This window comes from Leuciscus leuciscus, assembly GCF_965113295.1.
Source record: "Leuciscus leuciscus genome assembly, chromosome: 24".
Classification (NCBI taxonomy): domain Eukaryota; kingdom Metazoa; phylum Chordata; class Actinopteri; order Cypriniformes; family Leuciscidae; genus Leuciscus; species Leuciscus leuciscus.
Genome location: NC_138723.1, coordinates 3,604,025 through 3,631,524, shown reverse-complemented (window position 1 = coordinate 3,631,524; position 27,500 = coordinate 3,604,025). Strand labels below are relative to the sequence as shown.

The 27,500-nt window shown below is 42.8% G+C and overlaps 3 protein-coding genes and 3 long non-coding RNA genes across 6 annotated transcripts in view; 3 read left to right on the top strand and 3 right to left on the bottom strand.

Moving 5' to 3' along the window:
* Positions 1-4,590, bottom strand: part of LOC309488829 (uncharacterized protein) — a gene marked incomplete at both ends in the record, with an annotated part of 7,564 nt that extends 2,974 nt beyond the window's left edge. The window contains 2 exons of the mRNA XM_082157245.1: positions 209-2,608; positions 3,663-4,590. Coding sequence (XP_082013371.1) covers positions 209-2,608; positions 3,663-4,590 — 3,328 coding nt within the window. The remainder of the gene's footprint in view (positions 1-208; positions 2,609-3,662) is intronic.
* Positions 1-5,958, top strand: part of LOC309488961 — a 132,775-nt gene extending 126,817 nt beyond the window's left edge. Inside the window, exon 2 of the long non-coding RNA XR_014202308.1 lies at positions 5,771-5,958. This is a non-coding gene — a long non-coding RNA (uncharacterized lncRNA). The remainder of the gene's footprint in view (positions 1-5,770) is intronic.
* Positions 1-24,079, bottom strand: part of megf10 (multiple EGF-like-domains 10) — a 108,572-nt gene extending 84,493 nt beyond the window's left edge. The window contains exon 1 of the mRNA XM_082157387.1: positions 23,793-24,079. The gene's annotated coding sequence lies outside the window, so the exon portion shown is untranslated. The remainder of the gene's footprint in view (positions 1-23,792) is intronic.
* Positions 1-27,500, top strand: part of LOC309488959 — a 217,475-nt gene that overhangs the window by 128,932 nt on the left and 61,043 nt on the right. The window lies entirely within an intron of this gene.
* LOC309489707 lies at positions 17,403-19,464 on the bottom strand. Its single transcript, XR_014202485.1, has 2 exons — positions 18,487-19,464; positions 17,403-18,232 (listed from the first exon to the last, which is right to left on the bottom strand). It is a non-coding gene; the product is annotated as an uncharacterized lncRNA (long non-coding RNA).
* Positions 26,134-27,500, top strand: part of cUnh5orf63 (chromosome Un C5orf63 homolog) — a 7,554-nt gene continuing 6,187 nt past the window's right edge. Inside the window, exons 1-2 of the mRNA XM_082157404.1 lie at positions 26,134-26,200; positions 27,025-27,104. Coding sequence (XP_082013530.1) covers positions 27,027-27,104 — 78 coding nt within the window. The 5' untranslated portion in view covers positions 26,134-26,200; positions 27,025-27,026. The remainder of the gene's footprint in view (positions 26,201-27,024; positions 27,105-27,500) is intronic.

Here is a 27,500-nt window from a genome sequence, read left to right as displayed (position 1 = left end):
TTTGCACCCAAGCAAATAGTATCTGAAGGAGTCCAATGCCCACTTAATTGCCAGGCACTCTTTCTCCACCGTGGAGTAGTTACATTCCCTCGGCAGCAGCTTACGGCTAATGTAGGCCACCGGTTGGAGTTGTCCACTGTCCCCCTGCAACAGAACAGCCCCCAACGGTTGGTCGCTCTGCAGCCATGATGGCCTCCACCTTCCCTACTTGAGGGCGGATGACACCTCGGCCCAGCACAAAGCCAAGGTAGGAAGTCTCTTCCTTGGCCAAGGCACATTTTTTCGGGTGGATGGTCAGGCCCGGCCTCCTTCACCAAGGAGAGGACATGCTGCAGATGACGCAAATGCTCCACCCAGCTGGCACTATAAATGACGATGTCATCAAGGTAGGCGGCGGCAAAGCCCTCCGTCCCCCTGAGGACTCTGTCCATCAGGCACTGAAATGTGGCTGGCGCTCCATGCAACCCAAATGGAAGCACGGTGAACTGAAAATGACCAAACGGCGTTCTGAAGGCCGTCAGCTCCTTGCTCTCCTTTGACAAAGGCACCTGCCAGTAACCTTTGCAAAGGTCAAGGGTGGTCAGGAACTTTGCCTTACCCAAGCGCTCCACCAGGTCATCAATCCTTGGCATGGGGTAAGGATCAAACTTGGCCTGGGTGTTGACCTTCCTGAAGTCCAGGCAGAACTGTAGGCCACCGTCCTTCTTAGGAACCAGGATGATTGGGCTGCTCCACTCACTGAAGGAAGGCTCAATCGCCCCAAGCTTTAGCATCATGTCCAGCTCCTCCTTCAGGACCGGTAGAAGGCGTTCTGGTACCCGGTAAGAAGGTTGTCTCACCGGCTGCTCGTCCTTCAGCACAATCCGGTGCTCCACCAACGCTGTCCGTCCTGGTCGCTCCACAAAGAGGTCTTCAGGTAAGAAGTGGCTGAGCTCACGCTGTCGACCCTCCGGCAGATGACTCAGATCCAGCTTGCTCTTCTCCTCACGGCCAGGCAAGTACTGCTCGCTGTACTCCTCCTCCTCCTCAACCGCACGGATTAGCATTGCAGACACTGCCGGCTCCGGCCTCTCACTCCACTTCTTTAGCATATTGACGTGGAAGACCTGATGTTTCCTGCGCCGGTCTGGCATGGGGACTTCGTAGGTCACGTGTCCCATCTTCCTGGTCACAGAATAGGGCCCCTGCCATTTTGCAAGCAGCTTGTTGTCTGAGCTTGGCAACAACAGCAGGACCTTCTCACCAGGCTGGAAGCAGCGGGTACGGGCTGACCGATCATACCACGCCTTCTGTCGAACTTGCGCCCTCTGGAGGTTCTCCTGAGCCATAGCAGTTGCAGCTGCAAGCTTCTCCCTCATCTTCAGGACATAGGAGATGATGTCTGTCTTACCTGAGGTCTCTCCTTCCCAGGTCTCCTTCAAAACATCCAGTGGACCTCGAACCTGATGTGCATACAGGAGCTTGAAGGGTGAGAATCCTGTTGATGCCTGAGGGACCTCCCTGTATGCGAACAGCAGGTAAGGTAGCCACTGGTCCCAGTCCTTTCCAGTGTCATCCACAAACTTCCTGAGCATGTTCACAAGGGTCTGGTTGAACCGCTCATCTAGTCCATCTGTCTGTGGGTGGTAAGGAGTGGTTCTGACTATTTTTACCCCTAACAGATCATACACTTGTTGGAGGGTTTTGCTCTTAAAGTTGGGGCCCTGATCTGTTAGGTCCTCCCGGGGAATCCCTACCCTGGAGAACAGGTGTAACATGGCCGTAGCAACCTTCTTGGTAGTGACCTCTCTCATCGGGAAAGCTTCTGGGTATCTGGTTGCATAGTCACAGATAACCAAAATGAATCTGTTCCCTGACTTGCTCCTCTCCAGGGGTCCAACTATATCTATTCCTATCCGTTGAAAGGGAGTGTCCACAACAGGTAAGGGAATTAAAGGGGCATGGGCAAGGCCTTTGCCTCCTGATAGCTGGCACTGGGGACAGGACTTACAAAAGCTCTTCACTTCTCCAAATAGCCCTGGCCAATAAAAACGCTTGCCTATTCTCTGCAGTGTTTTCATATAAGCTAAGTGTCCAGCCCATGGTATAGTGTGACCTAGCTCCAGCACCTCTTTTCTGAATTTGTGGGGCACCACTAGCTGAAGTCCCTCCTCACTCTGCCTATAAAGGAGGTTGTTCTGCAAAATGTACCCTTCTTTCCCAAGTGCAGGAACAAAACAAGAACCATCCTCTGCTTTCTTAAACAATGGGCTCAGGGTGGGGTCTGCACGCTGTTCTTTAGCAAGATCAACCCTAAAAGTTACGTCCGCCTCAGACAAACTAGGGGAATCAACATCTAACTCTGGCTGCATGTGAGAATGTTCTAAAATCTCTCCAACCATTTGTCTGTGCCTCTCACACCTCTCTTCCCTAGTGTATGTGGGCTGTACTGGAATATCCTCTCCATGATAAGGCAATTCAGACAGGTCTTCTTGGTGTTGCTCCCTGGCCATAGCTCTAGTGACTACCCTACACCAAGCAGTCTTGCTCACTAGTTCCGGCAGTACAGGGAGATCCTGCCCCAACAACATTGGATAGGGGAGTTTTAGGACTAGCCCTACATCTAGGGCTAGTCCGTAGGTATGTCTGACCACTAGGGGTGGCACGGTACATGAAAAAACATCCGAACCGTTCGGTTCGCTTGTCTCGGTTCGGTGCGTGTGTGCGTCGCGCGGTTCGCACGGTTCGACGCATGCGCAATGTAGCCTTGTGCCCGTGCTACTGCTAATACAATGCTAAATCATAAATCAGACAAATGTAGAATAACATTACAATGTCCAGCAATCGATTTAAATAGTACACTGGGTTTACTTAGACATTTAATGAGATCAACTCCACTAGGCTAGGCTATATGTTGTTTTTTTCACGTGAATAAATAGGCTACATAGATCGACTGTTCCACGTACCGGTATGTACTTTAATGGTCCAGTGGCAGAACTTGCCAAGCGTGTCAAAGGTTCTGAGTTCTAATCTGCACTCGTATATATTTTTCTTTTTCATCAAAACCGATTATGTTTATCAGCGGTTGTATATCAAGCAGGGACAGATTTGTATGAATTTTGTTTTGTGATTTCATCGGAACGAATAGAGTAGCCTAGAGTCTCCTCAACGGACTGAAGCGCGCGTCTGAGTGAAGAATGTGCGGCCGCTGCGGTGTGTGCGCGAGCCACGAGAACACTGTATCAGCGCCACTGATCGCAACGGCAACGAGCACTTTGATCACTTGATTAAAAAAAACACATTTCAGCGCTAGATTGCTTCTTATTTAACAAACGAACGAAACGAATACTTTGCTAGTTAACTGGAAATGTTTTATTTATTTGTATTGGTACATCCGTGCTGGGACATAATATCAACCCTGGCAAAAAGTGGTGACAAATAACTGTCCGACACAGCCCACGGGAAATGAGAAGCTGCGTTTTGCAAACACACCCCATTTATGAAATAAATTAATTAATAATTAGATAATTCAGCTATATATCATATGCTGAAGTAAATTTTTGGAGTGTTAAAGATTAAAAGAAAAAACAACAACAAGAACCGTACAGAACCGAAAACCGTGACCCTAAAACCGTGATACGAACCGAACCGTGGGTTTTGTGAACCGTGCCACCCCTACTGACCACACACTCTAACATACACATCCGCTGTGCTGTGCTCGCTCTGATCACCATGAACACAAAAGACAGTAAGCTTGTCATTAAAGTTCTTGAACTCCTGGGGGACTAGATCAGCTTGCACCAATGTCTGTGAACAGCCTGTGTCTATGAGAGCTGTGACCAGCTTGCCATTAAGCTCGATGGTAATAATAGGGTCCCTGTTCTGCTGGGTCTTAAAGGGTGGGGTGGGGTTGGGAACATAACACAGGTGGGTGTACTTAGACTTCCTGAGGGGGCAAGAGGGGCTCTTATGACCTTCCCTACCACAATTAAAACATGATATGCCTTGGGGCTTGCCACTATCTGGGGGAAGGGGCAGTGTGTTTCTATTGTGGCAAGGGGTAGCTTCAAAATCAACTCCTCTACCAGCACCCACAGACTGTCTGTCCAGCATTCCAGCATAACGGTAGCTCCTGTGTGCTGCCACAAAGTTCTCCACCAGTCTGGCTGCCTCAGCTGCAGTTGCTGGGTTGTGCTCTTTGACCCAGGTCTTCACCTCTGGATAGATGACTCTGAGATACTGTTCCAGCACCATAGTTTCCATGAGGTCCTCCTTGCTGCTCCGGTCGTACTTGACCCACTTGCAGAAGAGATCCTTCAGCCGGACGTAAAGCTCTTGTGGCATCTCCTCCGGGCTGGTCTCCAAGGCTCTGAACTGCAGGCGGTAAGTCTCTGAGTTGATCTCATATTTTTTTAGCACTGCCTCCTTTAAAAGGTCATAGTCCAAAGTGCTCTCTAGATCTATAGCTACAGATGCACTCCAGGCCTTGCCAGTCAGGAGCGGAACGAGATGAATGGCCCAGTCCTCCTTTGGCCAGTCAAAGACTGTTGCGAGCCGTTCAAAGGTGGTTAGGTAGTGCTCGATGTTAACAGAGTCTTCCAGCTTAGCCATCTTTGGTTCGTAGCCTCTAGGCCGTCGTGGGGGTTGATGGTGGCTCATGTGTAGGCTCCGGTAGGTCCGGTGGAAGCGGTATGGTCCCCCGTTCCCGAGTTACCTCCACATCCAGCTGTAGCTGAGTCACCTGATGGGTGAGGACTTGGAACTGATGGGCTTGCCTGGATGTCTCCTTCTCCAGCCGCTCATCTCTGGCCCGTTGCACCTCCATAAAGAATTCGAACATCCTTGCCATCCGGTTGATAGCAGGATCAGTTGTGGCGGGATCTGGAGTGGGCTCCGTATGCTCAGTGTTGCCCCCTATCGCTCCATCTTCTTCCGCCTTCTTCCTCTCCCTTCTGTTGGACATCTTGGCTTGTTGTAATACTTCACCTCCGCCTGACTCCTTATCCCACTTCTGACACCAAATGTGGCAAGATAACCGATGGCGGAGTCAGGGAAGATGCAAGTTTTCTAAAAAAGTCTCTTGTTTATTTTTTATTTTATTTTTCCACATATCTTTTTTTCCCAAATACGTGCAAATATTTACAGTGTCAGGATAGTCAAAAATGCAAAACAAAAACTGTTCAAAAAGAAAATAAATAGGCATTAAGTTGCCAGGCTACGTCTCTCTAGACCCTGCACACTTTACCAATCAGCAATACTATGTCACAGTTCTCTCTCTCTGCACAGCACCCTGCAACTGAGGCCATGGGGCCTAATACAGCCTTAGGCTAGCTGTAGCCCCACCCACTAGATTGCCCCATTGCTAACAAAACAATTAACCATGTAATCACACAATAATAACCAAATAATAAACCAAACAAGCAACAAACAAATATACAAACACATACCAAAAGTTTCCCCCCACCAAAATCACATTTGTAGAGAGAAAAACCCATATTAGTGATAAACACAAAAACACCCCTGCAATAATGGTTCCCACCAACGATCACCTGCGAAACCCCTCTATTTCAACCTATGTAGTAACGAGGAGGTAACAACGTTTTATTTTTACAATTAATCAAGAAACTCAGCAACACAGCTGATGGTTACTGCTCTGTGACACACAATAAAGAGTGCATAAAGTAGCAGACTTTTTTTTTATATATATATTATCTTTTATTGGAAAAGCATATTGAATTTTACATGTTGTTTGACATATGAAGTACATTACATTGCTTTACCCTTTTTAAAGGAACACTCCACCGTTTTTTGAAATAGGGCTTATTCACCTTCTTTCCTACATTTAGATAGGTGGGCAAATGCATTTTTGTCTCAGTGCATGCATTGTTTTAGTTTGACAGGGTCGGCGCTAGCTTAGCTTAGCATAATGAATGGAATCCTTTGTTGCCAGCTAGCATGTCCTGAGTAAAAGTGATATAATTTTTTTTTTAAAACCCACCTAATTACTTCTTGTGGCCTGCGTATTCACAACAAGTACAAATAGTGATGCAGATTAACACTAGACGATTTCCTATGCAGATATTGACTTGGGACTATATTAGGGGGAAGCACAGGTGAAGCACTGCTACTTGGGCGCAGAGATATCACGCCCAAGTAGCAGTGCTTCGCCTGTGCTTCCCCCTAATATAGTCCTTAATATTTAAGTCAATATCTGCCTAGGAAATCGCCTAGTGTTAATCTGCATCACTATTTGTACTTGTTGTGAATACGTAGGCCACAAGAAGTAATTAGGTGGGTTTTAAAAAAATTTTATATCACTTTTACTCAGGACATGCTAGCTGGCAACAAAGGATTCCATTCATTGTGCTAAGCTAAGCTAGCGCCGACCCTGTCAAACTAAAACAATGCATGCACTGAGACAAAAATGCATTTGCCCACCTATCTAAATGTAGGAAAGAAAGTGAATAAGCCCTATTTCAAAAAACGGTGGAGTGTTCCTTTAACTTTTTAATACAGGAACGACAGAACTCAAGTGCGGGTGGCGGGGTAACCAAATTACTTTCATATTATTTGTGTTATTCATTTAAACTTTTAAATCAGTGCACAATTAGTAAGAAGCAGCAGTGTTTACAGAAAATCAGATCTAACCGGCTTAACATATTCCGTCCACCTGGACCATATCCTATAGAAGGTGTCCCTCTGCACTTTGAGTGAAAAGGACAGTTTTTCCATTATGTAGATCTCGTGCACAATGTTTATCCAGTCCTCAGTTGTTGGTGGTTCTGGTTTAAGCCATCTCCTCGTTAAAGCCTTTTTACTTGCTGCCAATAAGATGTACAGAAGTCTCTTGTCCTTCGAGTCCAGTTTATCCGATGATATAAGTAGCAGACTTTTACATTCTCTTAGTCAAGTTTTCAGAAATGTGCATAAAACATGAATGTGCACCCAACATGTTTCGTAGAGTGTTTTTAACCCTCTCTTGGTTAAATGTCTTGAATGCTTCACAAAATCCTGCTAAATGCTTTACACACACCGGAGTCATGCTGACCACGTCATAAAACTGTGACTGATGGAGAGTTTGATCTTGTTGGATCTGCAGCAGGGTTATTATAGTTTTGCATTTTTCATTAGTTTTTATTTTTATTTCGTTTTGACTTTTTGTTTTCAAATTCAGTTTAGTTATAATTAGTTTTTAAAGTGGGTTTGCTAGTTTAGTTTATTTTTTATTTTTTGAAAATGCTTAGTTTTAGTTTAGTTTTTATTAGTTTTAGTGTTAGTTTTAGTCTTTTTTGTAATTTGGGTTATTTGTCAGGGGCAAGATTCAAAAAGGTCAGAAAAAGTATTGTGTAATAATAACTCAACAAAAACGTCATACAATTTTAGAAAAAAATTCACACCTCATTGAAATTCCTTTACCTCTTACAAAATCCACACGCCATACCAGAAATCTACACATCTTCTATACAGAATTCACACCCTAAACAAATGCCACAGCTGTACAATTTTCACACCCTAGATACTAAATTTAAACTTTAGCCCTAGGCCTACTCATCTGGATTGAAGCAGCAAACATTCAGTGTAAAAGTAAAAAAAAAAATGACATAACAGTATTTAATATTTGAATCACAGCTTATAGCCTATAGTGTTTTGACATCGACAACCACAACCAAAAAGTGCATTTTACCTCAAACTTGCGACTAGTTAACTTTCTAAAGAAGGCGCAATCGCATCTCGGGTCGACATTAACACACTGACAAAATTATATTCAGAATTTAAAATATTTTTATACCACTTTTTAATGTGTGATTGTGTAAAGGTGTTCACGAGATAGAGATACCAACCTTTCGCGAACTTGCAACGTCGAACGAACACTCGTTCTCATGGAGAGGCGGTGTGCACGGAGGGGAGGGGCTGTGTGTGTGTGTGTGTGTGTGTGTGTGTGTGTGTGTGTGTGTGTGTGTGTGTGTGTGTGTGTGTGTGTGTGTGTGTGTGTGCGCGCGCATGTGAGAGACGCATGAGTGACAGAGAGACTGAGGGTGAGCAGGGAATACGCTGCGTGTATTAAATAGCGTTAAAAAAATTAAAGACCTTGACAAAGACGAAAACTAAGGACATTTACTCTATAATTTTATTTTATTTTAGTTAGTTTTGCCAAACACACATTACAGTTATAGTTATCGTTTTTTTGTAATGCCTCGTTTTTATTTTTATTTCAGTTTAACGACAATGTTTTTTCCCACCTAGTTTTCGTTTTTTCGTTCGTTTTCGTTAACGATTATAACCTTGATCTGCAGATGCTCACATGCTTCAGAAATCAGGAAGGAATAAGTATGGTATATATAAGTATAGTCTCCCCATGCCATGCAGATATTCAGCATCGCACAGGGTTCAGGGTGTGTGAGATATATATATATATATATATATATATATATATCTATCAATCAGGGACAATGCACAATATATACTGTACCAGATTTAGCTAAAAGCTAATTCACATCTGCAGTCCCTGGGCAGGTGCCAATAGCATGCAAAATATTACACAATATACAAAACCTCCCAAAGCCATATTAAACAACATCAATAATCCAAATCCAAAGACAAACAATTGTCATTACAAAAATGTTACCATACACAATAAAAAACATACTGACCACCTGATGCGAGAGTAAGTAGTGTTAGCGGTCACATGAGCACGAGACACACACCGTGTCCTGACAGAGACTGGTCTCAGACCTGAGAGCTGCTTGTGCTGTTGTAGTTCATATTGTTGGTGTAGTGTGTGCAAAAAAAGACTTTTAAAAGTGTAAAATTAATGAGACCTTTAAAAAATGAAAAACTCAAACAGACTAGGAGGTCACTCTGTCTCTAAACTCAAATACACATCTGCAGACTGATCAGACTCTCTAATGCACACTGACTAGAGTAGAGATGGAAACCTGGAGTTCTCTTACGAGAGGTCTCTCGTACTTGCGTAAGTATCTTACGCTAGGGGAAAACCTCTTTTCCTCGAGATATTGAAGCCAAAAATTATCCTTAATTTTGCAATAATGTAAAACGCATTGCAGCAGCATGCAGACATGGGCGAGACAGCTTGCGCGCCCATTGGCTGCTCTGCGGCAACTGCACCAGCCTATCAATAGAGGCCCCTCATGACGTCAGAACCAATGAGGGCGCTTCGCGCCCATTACGTCATGTCCCGCCGAAAGTGGGTGGGGCTAGGGCTATAAATACGGCCCAGAGAGGCTGGTTTGGTCAGTTTTTCATCTCTTCAGCGGGCCTTCGCATCGCTGGATCCTGAGAGGAAGCCGCGCCGTCTGAGTCAAGCACCCAGCGGGATTAGTGCATCTGAAGCTGCTGGTCGACATCTCGCCGCTTTCGGTCACCGTTTCTGCTGACGCTTTCCGGCGTACATATCCTTTTCTCTGCTACTGTGTTTTGTGTATGTGTGTGTTCGCCGCCGCGACACACACTCTCATTGCACTAAAAGAGCCGGGCGTCTTTTTCATGACGCCCCTTTCCCCCCCAACCCGCAAAGCTCGCCGGTGCGCCCGCTTGCCTTGCCTGCTTGGAGGATGATACCTGCTCTCCCTCTGTTCGAGCCGTGCAAAATGCGCCGTTCACAGGGGAGGCTGGAAGCGGACGGTCGGGGTTAGTTTTTTTTTACGTACAAGAAAGCTACCCTGCCCCTGCGCCCCATTCACGCGTCACTCACCGGCGAAAGGAGAAAATAGTGTTTATAGTCCCGCCGAAGCTGGACTGACCTGAATTTTCTCACACATTTCTCAGTTCCCTGATCAGGCGACTGGAAATATAAATATTGCAGCGCCGGCAAGCAAACGCCGAAGAAAACATGTTGACGCTCTTATATGCTTGTGCATCTGAAAGCCTTTGTGTTCCCCCCTGTGGCTTAGTGGTGGAATCTTTGGTTTTTCGCACGAGAGACCGGTGTTCGAATCCCGGTCTAACGGCAGATTAATTATGCCTCCAATGCTTCGCTCTGTCAGTTCCCTGAAAGGCGACTGCAGATGTGCATTTTGCAGCCAACGAGCGCGTTGTACAACCCGCTCGCCTGCACCCAAACACCGTTTCTATGGTTCCCGTGCGTCACTGGCGAAAGGAGAAAAGAGTGTTAATGTCCCGCTGCGGCCGGGCCGAATTCTATTTCTCACACATTTCTCATTCCCCTCTGAAGTTCAGGTGACTGGAAATGTCAATACTGCAGTGAGCGAGCCTGTTGTAATGCACGCACGCCTGCAAACAAACGCCAGCATGTTGACGCTCTCTGATAATACTCGCGCTATCTAAATGCCTATGTGTCTTCCCCTGTGGCCCAGTGGCAGATTCTCAGGTTTTCACGCGAGAGACCCGTGTTTGATCCCGGGTCTACCAAAAAAAAATTAATAATTATGCAGTCAATGCTCGCTCTGTCAGTTCCCTGAAAAGGCGACTGTAGATGTGTATTTTTGCAGCCAACGAGCGCGTTGTACAACCTGCTCACCTGCACCCAAGCACCGTTTCTATGGTTTCCGTGCGTCACTGGCGAAAGGAGAAAAGAGAGTGTTCCTAGTCCAGCTGCGGCTGGGCCTACCTCCATTCTCACACATTTCTCTGGAAATGTCAATATTGCAGTGGACGAGCCTATTGTAATACACGCACGCCTGCAAACAAACGCCAGCATGTTGACGCTCTCTGTTTCTATGGCAACTTCTCGCTCGTTCAGTTCCAGTAAATGCGACTGTTCCAGTGTATTCTGCAGTAAACAAGTCAGCGACACAGCCCGCTTGCCTGCACACAAACGCCGCTTTTACGGCTACCCAGATAAATCCCATAAGAGTGTATTTCTGGTGTTCCGGCCACGGCCGATGGTGTTATGAGTGTAGACAAAATGCCCACTGCCCAGTGCTCATTCCTACACACAAACACAGCCCGTCACACAGGGCTCGCGCACATGAAATCGACCCAGATCGATTGCGCACTAAATGTGGTAAATGTGCCCACTGCCCAGTGCCCACAAACACTACGTTCTGCATGTCTCAAGGTTTCTGTAAAACGAAACCAACATGCATTCGCTCTGCTCAGGCAGACAATGCTCTCAGTGTTGTAAATGTGCCCGCTATCCCACGCCCACATTCACACATAGACATGACAGGTCTTACGGGACTCGCCCAGCCCTCCCCCTCTCGGTTGACCACCGCAGAGGAGTCGAGCGCGGGCAATCTGCCCGCTGTTATCAGCGCGCCCCCTGCCTCAAATGTCATAAGCTTATGTTGCAGCACACTGAAGCCCCTCTGTCGCTGAGCGACCAGAGCGCGCCTTGCATTCAACCCCTAGCCATTCGTGCAAACGCATGGGCAAGGCTACCCGGGGTTTCGAAGTGGGTGCTAGACATTATAGAAAGAGGCTATTCGCTACAGTTCGGTCGACGCCCGCAACGCAAAGCGGCGCGAATCGATACTACGGTGAAAAAGGAAGTAGCACACCTACTTCGAGCCGAAATAGCGAAGTTACTGAGCAAAGGGGCTATAGAACCCTTATCACAAGCTCAGAGCGAAGGGGGCATGTACAGCAGATATTTTCTGGTACCCAAAAAAGACGGGGGTCTCAGACCCATTCTAGATCTAAGACGACTAAACAAAGCACTTCTGAAACGACGGTTCAGAATGCTCACGACCAAGAAAATCCTCTCGCAAATTTGCCAAGGGGACTGGTTCATGTCGATAGATCTGAAAGACGCTTATTTTCAAATACAAATAGCGTCACGTCACAGGCGATTTTTGAGATTTGCCTTCGAGGGTCAGGCATATCAGTACACAGTCCTGCCATTTGGCCTATCCCTGGCACCTCGGGCATTCACAATGTGCATGGATGCAGCGCTCGCACCCCTCAGGCTCCGAGGCATACGAGTGCTGAATTATTTGGACGATTGGCTGGTTCTAGCTCGATCACAGTCGGGGCTCATAGAACACAGGACCATATTACTCGATCACCTCGAGAATTTAGGTCTCACAGTCAATTGGGCGAAGAGTTCGCTGTCTCCCAGTCAGAAAATATATTTTCTGGGCACAGATCTGGACTCGCTGTCTATGACAGCACAGCTGTCGCCGCAGCGCAGACTAAGTATTCAGCGCATGACAGAGATTTTTCGCCACGGCGCTTTAGTCCCGCTCAAAAAGTTTCAAAGGATGCTGGGTCTCATGGCTTTAGCATCCTCAGTGCTTCAGCTGGGTCTGCTTCGCATGCGCCCGCTGCAGTACTGGTTGAAAGCGCACGCGCCGCGCAGAGCTTGGACGTCCGGTCTCGCGCGCCTCAAGGTCGATCAGAAATGCGTCGTAGCTCTGAAACCTTGGACAGTGACCGACTGGTACCGGTCAGGTGTAAGCCTGGGGACTTCCTCGAGTGTGAAGGTGGTGTCTACGGACGCCTCAACCTCGGGATGGGGAGCGCTGCTCGAAGGCAGACCGTTATTCGGCCAGTGGTCGGAACGGGAGAAGCTTCTGCATATAAACTGCCTGGAAATGATGGCAGTTGACAACGCGCTGAGGCGTTTTTGTCCCCAGATAAAAAGACACCACGTCTTGGTCCGTTCGGACAACATGTCAGTGGTGGCTTATATAAATCACCAAGGAGGTATCAGATCCAGAATCCTTCACAGGCTGACGGAACGCCTCCTGGTCTGGGCTCAGCACAATCTGCGCTCGCTCAGGGCAGCGCATGTGCCCGGCCTTCTGAATGTGGGACCAGACAGACTGTCCAGAAACAATCTTCCGGCAGGAGAATGGTCTTTACACCCACAGACAGTCGAACTGCTGTGGAAGACATTTGGCAGAGCGAAAATAGACCTATTTGCGTCTCAAGAGAACGCTCATTGTCAGGAATTTTTCTCCAAGAGCAGGGACACGCTGGCTCACGTCTGGCCCCGCTGCCCGCTCTATGCGTTTCCCCCTGTCACGCTCCTACCCCAGGTGTTAGAGCGAATCAGGGAGAGCGGATGCCCAGTGCTGCTTGTCGCCCCATTCTGGACAAACCAAGCCTGGTTTCCAGTCCTGATGCAGCTGACGAGTACCGCCCCGTGGCCGATACCGGTGAGGAGGGATCTCCTCGCGCAGGCAAACGGCTCGATCTTGCATCCTTACCCGGAGCGTTGGTCCCTACACGTGTGGGCCATCAACGGGTACCCGTTAACCTCCCAGCGGGAGTGTTAAACACGATCACACAGGCTAGAGCTCCATCTACGAGGCGGCTCTATTCCTCAAAATGGTCTGTGTTCACTAGCTGGTGTACGCATAGGGGATTTGCAAGCGCTCTCAGTGAGCGCGACGTGTATGGAGTTTGGGCCTAATGACTCGAGAGTCATACTCAAACCAAAGCACGGATATGTTCCTAAATCCCTCAATACACCGTTTAGGGCACAGGTTATCTCCCTGTCGGCCCTGCTGGTATCTGAAGAGGAAGGGGACGCAGGCTTCCTTTGCCCGGTCAGGGCGTTAAGGGCCTATGTGTCTCGCTCATCTGTTTTCAGACAGACGGAGCAGCTCTTTGTTTTGTTCAGCGGACGTTCTAAGGGACTAGCTGCGTCAAAACAGAGTCTATCCAGATGGATAGTTGATGCTATTGCGCTAGCTTACACATCCAGGGGCCTGCAATGCCCGATAGGTGTCAAAGCGCACTCCACAAGAGGCATGGCCTCGTCGTGGGCTTGGTCCAGTGAGATTGCCTTGCAAGATATCTGTATGGCGGCAGGCTGGGCCTCCCCGTCTACATTTATAAGGTTTTATAACCTCGAGGTTCCCGCTTTGCAAGCTAGGTTGCTCTCGGTTTAATTTTTCAGTATTGCTATCGGCTCAGGATGCTGAAACTGCTAGAGCGTCGATCACTGATCGTCTGTATACTTCTGTGGGCAGTGCGTAAGTCCCCCATATTTACCAGTCCAGGCCGAGTTCGCCCTGGCTGTGTGGAACACTTGATATAACATGCTCTTATCAGAGCTCCATACTACAGGAATGATGCTATTCTAGCCCCTCTTCCCGGATTCTCTGTGAGTCCCTTGTGATTAGGCACTGTATGAGCCCCGGGCACCTGCCCTTGGGACTTTAGTGTTATGTCTCAAGCATAGTAACCGAGTACGGATTTGGCGCTGTTATTCTCGGGTCTGTACACTGTCATGGGAGAATCTGTGTGACTATCACTTAATCAGAACCACTTCACACCAGACTGACAGCTGAAGCGTCAGGAATGACCAGTCAAACGTTTAGAGTTATTAAGTTCTTATATACATTTTAAATCTAAACAAAATACAGAAAAATCAGTGATATTGTGACATATTATAATTTAAAACCGCTGTTTTCTATGGAACCTTGTTTCCGCCACAGAATAAAACATTTTAAAAGATAATTGCAACTTTTTATCTCATAATTGCGAGTTTATATCTAGTAATTCTGACTTGTTATCTCAGAATTGCATGATATAAAGTCTCAATTGCGTGTTATAAAGTCAGAATTGGGAGAAATAAACCTTTTATTTATTTATTCTGTGGCGGTAACAAGCTTACATAGTTTCTATGTGAACACATAGTTAAATGTAATTTATTCCTGTGATCAAAACTAAACCAGATTTTCAGCATCATTACTCCAGTCTTCAGTGTCACCAGTTGAAGAAGATGAAGATGAAGATGAAGGAGAGTTCAAAAAGGTTTCTATAAACAAAATGGTTCTTTAATGAAAACAAACTCCGGTAATCCACAACAATGAAGAGAAAGAAACAGCGTGTGTAACAGACACAAACACAGAGTGAAGGTGAGGAACTTAAAGGGTTAGTTCACCCAAAAATGAAAATTCTGTCAGTAATTACTCTCCCTCATGTTGTTCCAACCCCGTAAGACTTTCGTTCATCTTCGGAACACAAATTAAGATATTTTTGATTAAATCTGAGAGCTGTCTCACTCCTTCAAAGGCTTCTAAGACACTATAACTTGCTGGCCCAGAAAATGCATTAAAGACATCGTTAATATAGTCCAAGTGACTCCAGTGGCTCAATCTTAAGTTTATAAAGCGACGAGAATACTTTTTAGGCGCAAAAAAACAAAAAATTTAATTTCCTTCTCTCTGGGCCTCGAGTCTTTTCACGTAGTGTTTTAGCGCAGCGCGTCTGTGTTGTACGTGACTGACAAGTGGCGGGAAAATCAAACAAAGAAACACATGTGATGAATGAAAACAAACTGAAAGTCCATGAAAGTGAAACTAAAGATGAATAAGTCCAGATAACTGTGGATAACACTTATATTCTAAGGTTTTGGGTAAGACAGATAAAAAAATTTTTTTAAAGAACAAGAAAGAAAAAAATACTCATATTCAGCAAGGATGCATTAAATTGATAAAAAGTGACGTAAAGAGTAGAGACATTTATAATGTTACAAAACATTATATGTTATAAAAATAAATAAATAAAATACTTTTCATTTAACTTTTTATTGAACTACTGTTCATAGAACTGAAACAATTCTATCAGGGTTTCCGCAATATAAACCACAAGTATTAAGCAGTGTTATAACAAGCTGTGCAATCCTCACAGAGGCTTCCTATTATCAGAGTAGATTGTGAGCATTCGAATGTTTGTGCTGATTCAGTGTCACTCCTGTATATTCAGGATCTGTGTGTGTGTGTGTGTGTGTGTGTGTGTGTGTGTGTGTGTGTGTGTGTGTGTGTGTGTGTGTGTGTGTGTGTGTGTGTGTATCTGGGGGAGCAGGGCTCACTGATGTGTGTTTGCAGGAGGTTAATGTGAGTACCAGCGCTGGCAAACATCAGTTTCTCTGAGCTAATGCACCACAGCTGCACTCACAAAGCTCTCGACAACTGTGGCAGCGCATAAACAGGAGTGAGCTGTGGTCCGAGACAGACTGCAGGCGCCGGCGGGGGGGGATTCCTACATCCGAAACCTGTCAATCACTCCTGCCCGCTCTGGGGAGCACCCCCACATACACTAGCACTAAACTATTAATCGCTTTTTAATCAGCTTGAGTCAGAAGTACCGCTGAACAACCACATACCACTTAGATTTGAAGTCTTAGTTGTAGCCTTTTTTTTTTTTTTTTTTATAAAAATAGTATGAGTAATAGTGTGTTCACAATAAAAATTCAACAAATAAAAAGTGCTCTTCAAACACCCGGATGAGGCCTTTAATGAACTGAACAAAGTGTGTGATGTTGGACACTTCATGCTCTCAACGGCCACAGCTTTCCTTCAGTAGTGTGAGGGAGAATCTGATACTGGAGGACAAAATAACCTCATAAAATTCATACACTAGACGGTGGAGTAAAGTGTGTAGTGCTTTATTTGAGACACAACTATTGGTTTTGATATATAGCAATAAAGCTAATCGCTTTAATTAACAATTAACTCTATATAATGTACTTTGATTATAACTGGCTGCTCCAAACACACACTAGTGTTAACTGTTAGTGTACTATAGTCAGGAGCTTTAAGAGTTAAATTAAAAGTAATTACCTGATTATCAATGCACACTGTAAACAAACATTAATAAACATAAAAGCTGCTATGACATGACACGCGGCCAAAGTCTTGCAGGATTGAAATATTTTTGTCCAGACTTCCATGAAGACGCAGTATTACACAGCTATACATTGGCAGTGTTTAATAGTTTAACTTGCATAATTATTTGTCTCATACATGGTCTAATTGTCTATGTGCTTTTGTTCCCAAAATCAGGAGTGTGGATTGCAAATGTATTTATATGGTATTACAATATGAAGGGAGTTTTCTCCAGTGATGTGGATCCGTCTCCATCAGTCACAGACTCAAATATGTTTGCATTATGGGAGTTTCTAGAATTTTCAAACAGCAATTTTGTCATTACAAATGCAGTCCATACATCACAACAAGTAGGCCTAAGTTATATTTTTGAATCAAACTTAAGTCATATAAACAGTCTAAAAAGTTATCATAAAAGCGCATTTGTGCTCATTTGTGAAGCAGAGTACACAACCAATTCACAAAACTAAAACTTTACCACCCTTATGCAGTCAGTTTGGCATGCATGTGTGGATCACATGGTAAATACGAAATTATGTTATTTGTGAAAGACAAAATTCGAAACGGTAGAGGAAAACTGATGATCATAACCTGCCTGCTGACCCACGATCCCATGAACAACAGCGGAAGGCCTGCATCAGTCTAGAGCAGGAGATCAGGCCAGCGAGAGCATGGAGAGAGCAGCCGGATCAGGAGAACTGTCTCTAGCTGACGGGAACAGGTGTGAAGAGCAGCGCAGTGACCGTCTGCTTCATTCATCTGGAGCTGCGCACTCAACAACTAATCCCGAGTTTAAGGGAAGCATGTTAATGTGCACAGGTGTGAGGTGAGCAGATGTTCAGTCCATCATGTGATCAGCTCCATTAAGCCCTGCAGACGTGTGTGTGTGTGTGTGTGTGTGTGTGTGTGTGTGTGTGTGTGTGTGTGTGTGTGTGTGTGTGTGTGTGTGTGTGTGTGTGTGTGTGTGTGTGTGTGTGTGTGTGTGTGTGTGGGTGAAGTGGAAGGAAACGAGTGTTGTGTCTACCAGACTCATACATGTCTACTGCCCTCAAACACTCGAGGGAGAAACTTAACATTACACTTTTCATCTGTGAGGGGGAAGAGGACGAAACTCATCCTGAAATCTGGTGGGAAGGAGTGTGATATATTATCTGAATAGTTTATTTGAAATGTTAATGTGGACACATCTATGTATGAAGCTTTGCATCTGGTTTATGGAGAAAGACTAAGCCAATACCATAACATTACTCGAAATGATGAACGACTCTCTTGAGAAGAAGTACTTGAAGTACTTTGTCTCTGATTCATGTCCTTCAGTGAACAATAATGTCATAGTCATGGTCATGTTTAGGTTTTGGATGAAAACATCTCACTGGACGAAACGAACCATATCACTTAAAGATTTTTCATGTACAAGATTAGTGAGGTGTAAGAATTACACAGAAGCTCAACTGCATCATAAAGCAGACTGAGGTCATCATAGCGTTGGGGTTTTGGGATAGAGTCACTGACATCACAGCCTCTTTCTCAAACTAGCCAATAAACACACACATGTGTCCCTGTCAATCAAGTCAAGCTCAGAGCAACTCCAAACACTTGTCCCTTTCAGCAGGGAACAAACACACTTATGTTCATTCTTTTTCTTAGTAACAACAAGACTGCTTCAAGGGCACTGAACAAACACAACAGTACATAATACCGATCTGGATCTTTCTAGACCAGTGGTTCTCAACCTCTCCTGTAGGGACCCCCTGACAGGCCATGTTTCTGTTTTAACCCTGAAATGGCACACCTGATTCAATTAATTAAAGGCTTAATGAGTAGTTGACTAATTGATTAATTGACTAATTCCTACTCTTCCTACTCTAATAACTACTCATTCATTGAATCAGGTGTGCCATTTCAGGGTTAAAACAGAAACATGGCCTGTCAGGGGGTCCCTGCAGGAGAGGTTGAGAACCACTGTTCTAGACAGTCTAGAGTTAGACTCAGATGAAGTTCATGTCTCAGTGTGACGTCTCCAGCAGACTGAGAATCGTCCACTGTTTCACAGCATGTGTGAGGATGAAGCGATCCATGGGAAACTTTCTCAGCAACTTATTTTTGTCTCTCAGAAACATTGGTCAATGAAAAACCCTGTAATTATGATAGGAATAATGCTGTTTTTATAGCAAGCAGATGGAGCATCGGACCGCTTGCCTTAACAAACAGACGCGTAATAAGACAATCACACAGTCAGAATCACAGCACAGTAACATGATATAAGACATATAGTAACATACAGACATATAGACCTTATGCGCCAGAGAAACGAGGGCGCCGCCATCTTTAGAATATTGTCTTTTAACTTCCGTTTTTGCGGTCGCTCTGTATATTTCTATGGCGCTGCTGTCCAGGAGTAATTAGCTTTTGAAGTGGATTTACTTAATGTAAAGTTAACAAAAGTTATCATGAGGACTGTAATGTTTAAAGCAGATGTCTTAACAAATGTCAGTCGACCTGGAAGATTTTAAAACGAGCCGTTCATTAATAAACACGCAAATTTGCTGTGAAAATACAGACCGGAAGTCAAAAGACAACGAGCGCAGCGCTGAAAAGAGGCGGGGCTACATAAGGTCTCTACAGACACTATATACATACTGTATACATTATACAAACACTTAAAGGTAGGGTAGGCAATTTCAGAGAGGCTAATATTAGCGAGTTAGCTTTGAAAACATGAGATCCCACCCTCCCTTCAGAGCGTCTCCAAAGCCACGCCTCCTCCAACACACACAGCCAGAGCAGAGTCTGCAGAGCGTCACGAGAGTTAAACTACCTCATGTCTCAAAGCTAATGATTCAGTATGAATTAAAATTACTTTTAACATTAAAACAGACATTTTCAAATTCCAAAGCTTGTAGTAGGTTCATATTGGTAAGAATGACTTACTACAGGTGGAATTTTGACAATACTTCTATGGAGTCAATATAGGGCCATATATATCTGCAAAATAAAACAATGTTTTGCAAACAAAAAATATGTTTTGCAAAAAAAAAAATGTTTTGCAAATAAAAATAAGAGTATTGAGAATTTTGTTTGCTTTTTTGCAAGTAAAAAAAAAATTTTTGCAAAAGAAAAGTTAACCACTGAGAGAAAAAATAAAGTTTAGCAAAGTAAAACTTCAGCAGCATTGACTTTGCAACACATATTTCCCTTTGCGCCGCTCCTTTAAATCCGCGTTTCAGTCATCCGTGCCTCTGCGGCGCAAGCTTTCCTTTGCGCTTCATTTTTCTTTGCGCCTCGCTTTGTGTCCCTGATTTGACGTGGGGGGAGGGGTCAAGAGGTTGGGGTGTGTACAAGGGACGAAGGCGCGTCCCTCTCGTAACGTCATTAGCGCGAGCCCCAGACTATTATTGTCAATAATACATACCTGTGATCCATCACCCGGGCTGCGTTCCAGTCCAAAATTGTCATGCCCTTCACTCGCTAACTTCCCTCCGTCTCGTTCACTCGGATGTACGTCATTGCGAGTGCCCACTACTGGCGGAAACTGCAATGGGCTGAATTGGAACGTCCTAAGCCCTTGATCACTTGGAATCAGCTGTGGAGTTGATTTATTATTTACATTTTGTTTCCCTTTAAGAATTTGTTTAATGCAGCATCCAAATGTTTATAGGTGTGTTTGGGTTGTTTTAAATTAAAAATATATATTATTAATATATCATAGAGTTGTCTGTTGTGGTGGTGATTAGATGAGATATGTGGTGACGTCACAATCGTACTGCATTGTGGGACATATAGGTGCCTGAAGTGTACATTGAAGCAGACTCGCTCCCTCGGTCAAAATCGAGGGAACGAGGGTCTGTCCATATAAACTTCCCTCGTCCACTTCACGAAGTGGAACGCACTTCAAAATGGCGGCAGGGATTCCCCCAAGGGGAAGTGCTTAGGGAAGTTCGCAAGTGCGTGTCTAAAAGTGGACTGGAACGCAGCCTCACATGTCTCTGCTCCGCCATTTCGATCGATCCAGTCGGTCTGGGGCTCGCGCTGATGACGTTACGAGAGGGACGCGCCTTCGTCCCTTGTACACACCCCAACCTCTTGACCCCTCCCCCCACGTCAAATCAGGGACACAAAGCGAGGCGCAAAGAAAAATGAAGCGCAAAGGAAAGCTTGCGCCGCAGAGGCACGGATGACTGAAACGCGGATTTAAAGGAGCGGCGCAAAGGGAAATATGTGTTGCAAAGTCAATGCTGCTGAAGTTTTACTTTGCTAAACTTTATTTTTTCTCTCAGTGGTTAACTTTTCTTTTGCAATAATTTTTTTTTTACTTGCAAAAAAGCAAAAAAAATTCTCAATACTCTTATTTTTATTTGCAAAACATTTTTTTATCTGCAAAACATTTTTTTTTTTTTTTGCAAAACATTGTTTTATTTTGCAGATATATATGGCCCTATATTGACTCCATATTACTTCCCTTAATGTATAGAGTACACAATTATTTCAGAAAAATTACTGTAATTCACATTCGCAGCCCAGGCGAATATGCAGTGAATATCAAACCTAAAACTAACTTTACTGCACTCCAGGAGCAGTTGCTTTCCAGTACAAATGCAAAGTTGGTTCAACTTTAAACCACTTTAATGTCGTGTTTTGCGCCATTTCTGGCGCTGCTATGAGAAGTGCACATTTCGTTCAAGCGATCAGCACGCAATCAGCTCCCATGCTGCGTCTCAGTTCACAGTGAATGAATGCAGTGAACTCTATCTGTTCATGTGCTGAGTTTAACGTGCATTTGGGAATGCAGTTACGCATTATTTTTACATTTGCATAGTTGATGATTATACAGCATTTCACTAGATTTGTACGCGTTTGTAAACTTGTTTTGCTTGTAAAATGCTTGTAATTAAAAAATATATATATTATACCTTATTGCTTAATAACAATTAACAATCACAAAAAACATACATAAAAATGCAATTTCATTCACTTACACTATATAAACAATCAGGATAAAAATAAAAGATTATTACATTAATTCAAATTGTATTGATTACATTAAGAATCACAAGGGCCCGGTTTTTCAAAAGGTTTAATCCGGATAAAATTGATCCGGATTTAGTAATCCTTTTTTTTGCGATCCGTGATCACGTAATCCAGCTTACTTTTGAGCCAGTTTTTCAAAGCAACATCGGATTGGATCAATCTGATCCGGATAGGAACTTTTCAGGATTACCAAATCCTGTTTACTAAAACCTTAAATGGAACCAACAGTGTAGCCTACTGGCTTAGCAAAGAACAACAGTTGGCAAAATACCGCTGGCCACAAATAACCATTGTTTATTTTAATTTTAAGAAACAGAAACACTGTAATAAACAGAAACATTTTACTTTCCTTATTTTGTTATAATGTTAAATTGTAGATTTTGTTGTTTTACCATATCTCATTAGATGTGACATGCTTCATATATGCTTCAAATATGAAGAAATGTATATATCAACAGTAAACATTGATTTTGTGATCATTCACTTAAAAAAAAAATATCTCTGGTTTTATTTGGTTCGAAAAATCACAACTGAATCCACCCTTCTGATGGGATCAGGATAATCCTGTTTTTTTGGATCAAATAGATCCCAAACCGAGTTCAAAGTTCTGAAAAACCCAAAGTGCAGGTTTGATCCAGATCAAATTTAAGATCGGATTACATGATCTGATCTTAGCTCAGAATCCCTCTTTTGCTTTTGAAAAACCCATTTCCAAGATTTGATCCAATCCGTGATCCGAAATCCTACTGGATTACTTTTGAAAAACTGGGCCCAGAACAGCTTTAGATCAGGCATACTACTGGGGTCCTAAGCTGAGACTCATCACTACGGTGGGACTCAGCACTTTACCACACCGGCAAAATAAAAGCTCACTCTTGCAAGTAGAGAAATTGGGACCCCCCAGAGTGACTGAGGTCCACCCAACACAGATTCACAAAATCCTGAGGGAAACACTGACTATCTTCTTTCAGACGAACACAATCAGTTATATTAAAAAATGTCCTGGCTCTTCCAAGCTTTATAATGGCAGTGAATGGCTGTTTCTGTTTTTGAAGTCCATAAAAGTGCATCTGTCTATCATAAAGTGCTCCACATGGCTCTGCGGGGGTTAATAATAAAGGCCCTCTGAAGCGAAGCAATGCGTTTTTGTTTGAAAAATATCCATCTTTAAAACGTAATAAAGTTAAATAACTAGCTTCCGGCAGACGGCCGTACGCAGTTCGACTTATACATCGCGTCAGTGATTACTCTTGTGGCGTGAGTAGCGTAAGCTTTGACGCCTCTCATGGTTCAAAAATAGGGCTGGGCAACAAACTCAAGCTCCTCTTCTCTTATATCGAAATCCTCTGACATTTTTCTCTAATCTTCTGAGCTTCCGCGTTCGTCATTACATCATGCGTCGGGTCTAGGGTTACTCTTTCGCCGTAAATCGATGCGGACGGTCGTCTGTCGGAAGCAGGTTATTTTAGTTTATAAAGTTTTAAATATGGATATTTTTCTTAGCCGTGTGGAGCACTTTTCTCATGGATAGATGCACTTTTCTTATGGATAGATGCACTTTTCTCATGGATAGATGCACTTTTATCGGCTTCAAAATCTCATCCTCCATTCACTGCCATTATAAAGCTGGGAAGAGCCAGGATATATCTTAATATAACTCTGATTGTGTCCGTCTGAAAGAAGAAAGTCATATACACCTAGGATGACTTGAGGGCGAGTAAATCATGGGGTAATTTTTATTTTTGAGTGAACTAACCCTTAAGTGTGTGTTTAAATGAGAAAATGTGAAGAGAGGCTCATCATGAGTCACATGAGCATGAACAGAGGGACAGACACACACACACACACACACACACTCAGCAGGGGACACACACTTTCTCTCTCTCAGGGCTACACAAGACTTTCAGCATCATCACTGACACTGATGTGATAGAGTTAGTGTAAGTCTGAGATAAACACATCAACCAAACAAGACATTAAAACACAAACGTGTTATTATCGTATTATAAATCTTTAAGACGTGTGAGATCAACACTTACTGACACTTGAAAAATGTCAGAATATCCCTATTATTCCTATTCATCTAGGATTAAATCAGACCTATTTGATCTTAACGTATTTAATTAGCCTACATTAAACCCGTTTTAGTCCACACAACAGAATACAGAATAGTAATATTTAATCTACGCTGTTCATTCGTAATGCATATAGTGTAAAGTGATGCGCAAAAGTAAAACTCACCACTTTTAAATGAAAGTTTTCGTCCGGTCCATACACATGGGATCCGCTTAAATGAGCGTCTCTTTCGTTGAAATATTCTCACAGAAGCGCGCAAAGACTCGAGTGATGAAGTGACTCTCCTTCAACTCCGCAAGCGACGAGACGCGACACAACGCAGCTTCGTCGTGACGTCACCGGCGAACAGCCAATAGGAGCTGCTGCTCTGAGTGAATGAAGGTCGCAAAATAACTCCTCATCAAACCATCCTGAATAACACAGGTGTGGTGCTGACTGTAATGTGTAACTGTGTAACACTGATATTGAGTAGCCTATCTCTGAGACCATTAACTATTTCAGCTATACTGATCAAATATGAAGATTAGCTGATATTAACTGCACTGCTGTTATCTCTGTGGACAGAAGCCTGTGTTTGATGAGGTGGCGCCATCTTGAGCTCATGAAGACGAGCCTCAAACAAACACCCACGGAAACCATTCAACTTTTCATATTATCTTTCCACCATATTTAAACGAAATAGTACCCGTTCATGATGGTGCTTGATGTTGCAAACTTGTATGTGTTATATTATGTTCATTTATAAATCATAAACACAATTTTGTAGCACAAATTTACCACGATTCTTAACTAGATCTTTTTTTCTTCTTCTTCTTCTTTTTAATAGAACAAAACATACATTTACATACAAGAGTAGCCTATATATAGGCCTAACCATACATGTCTGGGGGAAACAAAAGGGGGGGAAACAAAGAAAGAAAGAGAAAAAAATACGTAGTTTTCCTTGCTTTTACGTTTTTTAACTTTTGGATATTGTTTCTAAATATATTTTAATATCAATTGTAAATTGGTCAAAATTGGCCATTTTTTCATTCCATTTGACATTATGAAGTGACTTTATGACTTTATAAATCAAATATATACAAAAGATTTTTATCACCATCAAAGGAAAAACATTTTAGATTCTTCTAGATCTACATACATAGAAATACGTCCACGTTGAAGATTTTTCTTTTTAAGAAAACGGAATTTAAAACCAGAGTGGGGTTCATTTTGTGTCAATTAAATGTAAATAACACCAAATAGTTCCTGACAAATAATAAGAAAGAAGAAAGAAAAAAAACCTGCAGCACCTGGATGTGAGTTTTCAGATCTCAGTATATCTATCTATCTATCTATCTATCTATCTATCTATCTATCTATCTATCTATCTGTCTGTCTATCTATCTATCTATCTATCTATCTATCTATCTATCTATCTATCTATCATCTATCTATCATCTATCTATCTATCATCTATCTATCTATCATCTATCTATCATCTATCTATCTATCTATATATCATCTATCTGTCTATCTATCATCTATCTATCTATCTATCTATCAGTCTATATATCTATCTATCATATATCTGTCTATCTATCTAGCCTATCTATCTATCTATCTATCTATCTATCTGTCTATCATCTATCTGTCTATCATCTATCTGTCTATCATCTATCTGTCTATCTATCTGTATATCTATCTATCTATCTATCAATCATCTATCTGTCTATCTATCTATCTATCTATCTATCTATCTGTCTGTCTATCTATCATCTATCTGTCTATCTATCTAATGTGTTACATGTAAACAAAAAATTCTCAGTTGCTTGATCATTTTTACACACTCTCTATTATGTCTTTCTCTAACACTTACAGCACAGTACAATTTTTACATGTAACAGATTTCTAAAAAAAAAATGTAGGCTACTGTAAAAATACACGTTTTGATCAACAAGCCATACATTTTAGACTTACTCTTTTATACACGTGCCAAAGCACTTGCAATTTGCTTAAATCTATAAGTTATTCAAATCTGATGTGAACAAGAAATTAATTGTTCAGAGATCTGAACTTTTTGGATAACACTTTACAATAAGGTTCATTAGTTAACATTAGTTAATGTATTTACTAACATGAACTAACAATGAGCAATACATTTGTAACAGAATTTATTAATCTTTGTTAACGTTAGTTAATAAAAATAAAAATACAGCTGTTCATTGTTTGTTCATGTCAGTTCACAGTGCATTAACTAATGTTAACAAGGTTTTAATAAAGTAAATGTTTATTTGTAAATGTTGAAATTAACATTAACAAAGATTAATAAATGCTGTATAAGTGCAGTTCATTATTAGTTCATAACTAATGTAATTAACTAATGTTAACTAATGAGCCTTATTGTAAAGTGTTACCACGCACTTATTGTTTTGAGAGGGGGAAAAAAGAGTCTCATTTGAGAATTGATTCAAAGCGATCGAGAAAAACCCAGTAGGAGGCGATGTGCGCCTTTTGGCAACCGCCATTAACCGAAGAAGAAGAAGAAGAAGAAGAAGAGGAGAAGGACACACTGAGCAGTTTCTGTTCTGTCGGTGAGAGTTTGTGAATAGCTGAGCTGTCAGATGATAATAAAAACAACAACAACAATCTAGCGGAAAATCTTGGAATCCCATAAGGAAAAATGACGAGCAGTGTTTATTTACATAAGCCGATGCTGAAGAGTGAGCTGTCGAACACATTCACTCAGCACTGCTGACAGAAACAGTCATGTTTCACAACTTTCTCTTTAACATTCTATCTAGTCTATTTAAAATGTTTAATAAACCATTAACAGCTTTTGGCATAACTGAAACAATTAAAAAACTAAATTAAAGAAACAGCAAAATAAAAAAGAAAGATCCTGAAATGAGTAACACTTTACAATAAGCTCACTTACAATGAGTGATATATTTTTACCAGACTCATTAAGCAAGCTATATTAATATTAGTTTACTGTGTATTGACTAATGTTACAACCCTTTTGATCTAAAACATGTATTAGTAAAATGTTGGGATTACTATTAACATTAATAAATGCTGTAAAAGTATTGCTACTGGTTAGTTCATGTTAACTAATGTTAATAAATTAAGACTTACATTAAGTTTTACCCAGAAATCTAAGGCCTTGTTTTGGGCTTTCAGAAATTGTAATTAACCCTATAATGACCTGCATAAAATTACATGAAAACACATAAAGCATGTGTTGACTTGCTCCAAACTAATTATGAATACTCTATTGCTGAAATCTCCCCATAACTAACTGAGTTTCCAGATATAAGCTGGTTGTTTCTGTGGCGTCTGTGCGGTCTCGTCTTTAACTGTGTGATGATGAACCTCAGGGTCGTAATAACACTGGTGTTGATGATGTCGTTCACAGTCATGATGCTCTCCAGTGTCTTCAAACGGCTCTGCAGCAGCTCTCACTCTCAGCGGCCCGTCCTCCTGCTCTTCACCAAGGTACAGTCCATCACACACACATCTGTCACACACACACACATCTGTCACACACTCTCACTCTCAGCGGCCCGTCCTCCTGCTCTTCACCAAGGTACAGTCCATCACACACACACATCTGTCACACACACACACATCTGTCACACACTCTCACTCTCAGCGGCCCGTCCTCCTGCTCTTCACCAAGGTACAGTCCATCACACACACATCTGTCACACACACACACATCTGTCACACACACACACATCTGTCACTCACACACATCTGTCCATCACACACACATCTGTCACACACTCTCACTCTCAGCGGCCCGTCCTCCTGCTCTTCACCAAGGTACAGTCCATCTCACACACACACACACACACACACACATCTGTCCCTCACACACACATCTGTCCA